This window comes from Pteropus vampyrus, unplaced genomic scaffold (assembly GCF_000151845.1).
Source record: "Pteropus vampyrus isolate Shadow unplaced genomic scaffold, Pvam_2.0 Scaffold33, whole genome shotgun sequence".
Lineage (NCBI taxonomy): Eukaryota > Metazoa > Chordata > Mammalia > Chiroptera > Pteropodidae > Pteropus > Pteropus vampyrus.
Genome location: NW_011888814.1, coordinates 8,250,405 through 8,255,139, shown reverse-complemented (window position 1 = coordinate 8,255,139; position 4,735 = coordinate 8,250,405). Strand labels below are relative to the sequence as shown.

At 41.5% G+C, this 4,735-nt stretch overlaps 1 protein-coding gene across 1 annotated transcript in view; it reads left to right on the top strand.

The window, feature by feature from the left end:
- RBM28 (RNA binding motif protein 28) overlaps positions 1-4,190 on the top strand; it is a 26,271-nt gene extending 22,081 nt beyond the window's left edge. Inside the window, exons 16-18 of the mRNA XM_011357261.2 lie at positions 802-1,058; positions 1,650-1,749; positions 3,637-4,190. Of these exons, the coding sequence (XP_011355563.1) occupies positions 802-1,058; positions 1,650-1,749; positions 3,637-3,771 (492 nt within the window). The 3' untranslated portion in view covers positions 3,772-4,190. The remainder of the gene's footprint in view (positions 1-801; positions 1,059-1,649; positions 1,750-3,636) is intronic.
- The last annotated feature ends 545 nt before the right edge of the window (positions 4,191-4,735 follow it).

Here is a 4,735-nt window from a genome sequence, read left to right as displayed (position 1 = left end):
TGACCTAGGTCATTTCTTTCTCTGAAAAAATTGAGTTAGCATTTCTTGCAAGCCATGTCTACTTGTAACAGATATCTTTAGTTTTTGTTTATCTTAGAAAATCTTTATTTATTTATTTCGTTTTGAAGGATAATTGCACTGGATACAGAATTCTAGGTTGATGATTCCCTCCTCCCCAAACTTTAAATATTTCACTCTATTATTTTCTTGTTTACATGGTTTCTGAAGATAAATCCAATGTAATCTTATCTTTGTTTCTCTGTAGGTAAGGGATTCCCCGCCCCAACCCTCTGACTTCTTTCAAGAATTTCTCTTGATATGATATGCCTAGGTGTAGATTATTTTGGTATTTATCTTGTTTGTTATTTGTTGAGCTCCTGGACCTATAGTTTAGTGCCTGTCATTAATTTTGGAAAATGCTCAGCCCTGATTACTTCATATATTTTTTCTGTTCCTTTCTTTCTCCTGGTATTCTTATTCCACTTTTGTTATGCCTTTAGTGATTGTCCCATGCTACTAGTCTTTTTTTTTCTCCTACTAGCTTTCTTGGGCATGCATGTACTTTCCCCCTGTTTTATGCATATGGAAAGGGAAATGATTATTTTGTGCTCCCCACTCAGTAACCATCTGTTACTATGCCAGGGCCTGTGAACTACGTGTATTCACTTTTCTGTAGTCTTTAACTTGGGGGGAAGAATTCCCCTTTTTTCACTAAGCTGACATAAAGCTTCTTTTCTGCTGAATGTTTCCAGCATATAAAGCTTATCCAGAAACCAGATAGCAGTCTCTTGTTTTATGCAGCAAAAAGCGATATCCAAGTCCACAACTGGTGAGCCCCAGCAAGAGCGACCAGAGTCTGGAAAAGCCCGACAGCGGAAAGCGGCTCAGAACCACACACAGGAGCAAAGCAAGGCCTCCCCAGAGCAGAAGGGGAAGGCGGGCTCTATCTCATGGACAGGATTCCAGACCAAGGCCGAAGTGGAACAGGTGGAGCTGCCTGATGGAAAGAAGAGAAGAAAGGTCCTGGCGCTGCCCTCACACCGAGGACCCAAAATTAGGTGAGATGCAGGATGGCGGCACAGAACAGTGGGTTTGTTTTTGCTTAGCTCTTTTCATATTTGTGGCTTTTGTTTGGATGAAAAGGATGCTTAGTGCTGTGCAGGTCCCACATTTTGAGGGTTAAAGCACAAGCAGAGATGTCATTCCTAAACCACGTGGAGGCCGGAACAGGACACAGGGGGCCTCGGTGGAGCCTTCCAGGACAGGCTTTTGTGCTCTTGTGCTCTTCTGAGGAGCTTCCTCCTGTCCAGATGGTTGTCTGTCAGTTGAGACCGGCTTCCTTGAGATTCCCCTGCAGTTTTTTGCGGGGCAGCTATGAACGCTATGAACAAAGGTCGACCTTTAAAAAAAATATTTGTTAAATGAAAGCTTTTGAGATTCTCTTGAGGTTTTTTAAGCCAGAACAGAAAACACACATAAAAATGTTGAGCCTTAAGACATTCTGTTGCAGTATCCCTTTTTAGAATAACTTATCACGGGCTTAGAAAACGCCAGTGTAAGAAAAAGCATTTTATCTTCCTGGCTGGGAGAACCTCAGGGATGCCAATTAGAGGAAGAACTCAGGGTGACACTTGACCATATTGTTTCAGGTTGCGGGACAAAGGCAAAGTGAAGTCTCTCCCTCCCAAAAAGCCAAAGCCCCAGATAAACCAGAGGAAGCAAGAGAAGCAGAAATTACCTTCCAAACAGGTGAGTCTGTAGGGCACGAGGCTTTGGTATGACAGGCTCTGCTGGGCTAGCAGTTGCTTTTGTGCCTTGATTAGTTGAGCACAAAGAAAGGGCTTCTAGATTGCAGCTACATACAGGATTACATACAGGACTGCAGCTTTTTAGAGGATGTCGAGGTACACAGTAGTAAAAGTGGGGAGAATGGGAAAATGAAGCCCCAAATATTGGTTAATGTGCTTCAACAATGATTTTTTTTTACCTATCCCCATACTCGCTCCCCTCCCCCAGGATATAATGCAAACTCCATTTCATATGTAAATATGCCCCATGTGGAAATGAGGTATATTGCTCAGAAAAATACCGCAAATGATCAGGCCTTACACACACACACACACACACACACACACACAGCCATTATCATACCTAATGAAATTAATAAGCCCTTAATATTGTCTGATACATAGCCCATATTAAAATGTTCCAATTGCCTCCAAATTTTTTTTTTATAGTTAGTATGAAACAGGATCCAAACAAAGTTCATGTTACTTTTGGTTTTTATATCTCAGGTCCTTTTTCCCCCCTATATTATGGAGTCTTTTTCATCAGCCCCTGTTAATCTGTTGGAGAAACCGGGTCATTTGCCTTTTAGAATGTATTACATTTCGACTTTAGCTGCTTGCCTCCTCACGGTATCATTTAACTTGCCGGTACACTGTAGCTAGATCTAGAGGCTTGATTAGATTCAAGTTCAGTATTTTGGCAAATTATTTCATAAGCAATGCCATGTGCTTTCTGTTGCGTCACATCGTAAGGCACATAATGTCTGGTTGTCCCATATTTAGTGATGCTCAGGTTCATCAGTAGGTTTAGGGATTGTCTGCCTTATCCCACCATTCGTAAAATCCCCCATCAACTTCTCACCTAATGGTTTAGCACCCATTGATGTTTGCTATCTAGATCCATTATTTTACTATGGGTTGCAGAGTGGTGATTTTTCTAATTTTATCAATCTTTTTGCACTCTTTTAGTACAATTCTAGAAAAAAGAATTTTTTCCCACTATTTAGTTACAGTGAAATATTTATATAGGAAAGGCAAAATAAATGCTTGGTCTTTTTTTTCTTTATTTGTTTCCAGAATAATGAGTAGGTACCCTGTCCACTTCCTATGGTGACCAGTAAGATTTTATAATATTATGAATTTCTGAGTTTTTATATACTCGATGTGTTTCCATCAAATTTAGTCATTGTTTTTGTACTATCTTAGGCCAGCAGAAGCCCCTTCAGTTCGACTCTCGAGTCCTCCTAACATGACCCTGTGCTTGTTAGTGTCTTTGCTTTTTAGTTCAACCAGATGTCCTAGCTCATATGTTTCTGCCTGGGTCCTGGCATTAGCCATTTTTCTAAGGATCCTTGTTCTTTTCAGGAGAAAACAGTAATCCTGAGTTCTTGAACATTTGAGGGCAGGCTTTCTTTTCCCCTTCACTAGCAGCTTTCCATCGTGCTCAAGAAATCTGTGTGTCTGGGAAGTCTCCAGTCTATACCATACTATCTTACAAAGCTCTGTCTCTGAAGTCCTGTAAGCAGTGTTCTTGGTGAGGGAAAGGGCAAATGAGAACATTCAGACTCTGGCTGACGCATCTGCAGGGAGATTCAAGTGAGCATTTGGGAGTAGCCTCTGAAACACCTAAGCAGTGTTTTAGTGGGGCTTCCTCTTATGCATTCCTGGCCTGATTTCTTACCAACGGGTGATTCTGGGTTTTTCCTCTCTAAGAGCCATTCTCTGGAAGTCTCTTGTGGTGGACAAGTTCTCTATACCTACTTATTTTCTCTTTTGCAAGGCGTTAAGGTAAGGTGATATTTAATGCTTGAAATTGACTGTCTGATGTCTCCTTACCTTTCATTTGTAGGTACCTAAGAAAAAAGCTAAGGGAAATAAGACAGAGATTCGCTTCAACCAGCTGGTTGAACAGTATAAGCAGAAATTATTGGGAACTTCTAAAGGAGCACCTCTTGCAAAGAGGAGCAAATGGTTTGACAGTTGATGATGCCAGCAGACTGGATAAGAAGCTGGATTATGCACTTCTTGGTAAAGCTCCCAGGCTCCTCCCCACCCTAGCCCCCCAATGTCATTTACCGAGGAGGAGACACCCCCTGAGTGCACTGCCACTTCGTTGGAGGGGCTCCCTGGGCTGTGCACATCTGAACTTTGATCCCTCCCTCGCATGTGGTTAGTTAACCACAAAGAGAAATACCAGAAAAACATCGTGATGCTTCTTGCATTGTCCGGATTATTGTGTGAAGTTGTGTCTGTAACTATTGCCCATTTTTAATTCTTTGTTTCTCAAAACAAGTGTAAAATGCATTCTTGAGTGATGAATTTTTAAGATGTATATTTTGTTGTGTCTTGTATAAGTAAGATATTTTGTGGCTTTTTGAATAACAAACTATCTCATTTCTAATATATGTGAATCTTTTATTATTTATGAACAGTTTTTACATCCCTAACTCTAATTCAGTTACAGTCCTGCATACTGCAGAAATTGCTTAAGAGAGAGCAAGAAAAATGATTCCCAACCTAATCTGGGAGAAACTTGAAAGTAATTGAGGATAGTGAGGCCTGGCAGAGAGTAACATTTAATAATTAGTTGCCAAACAAGTGGGTTATTGTTGGTAGTTGACAAGAAATCAGTTTTCAGTGGCCCATAGACACTAGCCTGGCTCGTGATAAGCTGGCGTTTTCTCAAATCGAGTGCCTTCCCCTGGAGAAGTAGAGAGGTAGAGAGTGGCGGAGAGAGCGGTGTGCTCAAGGCCTAGGCTCTAGCCTGACCTGCCTTTACCTAATAGATGGCCTTGAACCAGACACAGACTCTCTGGGCCTTAGTTTCCTCATCAATAGAATAAGACCTGGATCGCTTTTCCCTCAGATCTTTTGCTTATCACTCAGGTCTCCATTGAGCTGTCACCTCAGTGACCTCCTGGAGCTCTTCCCTGACTAAAATAGGCCTT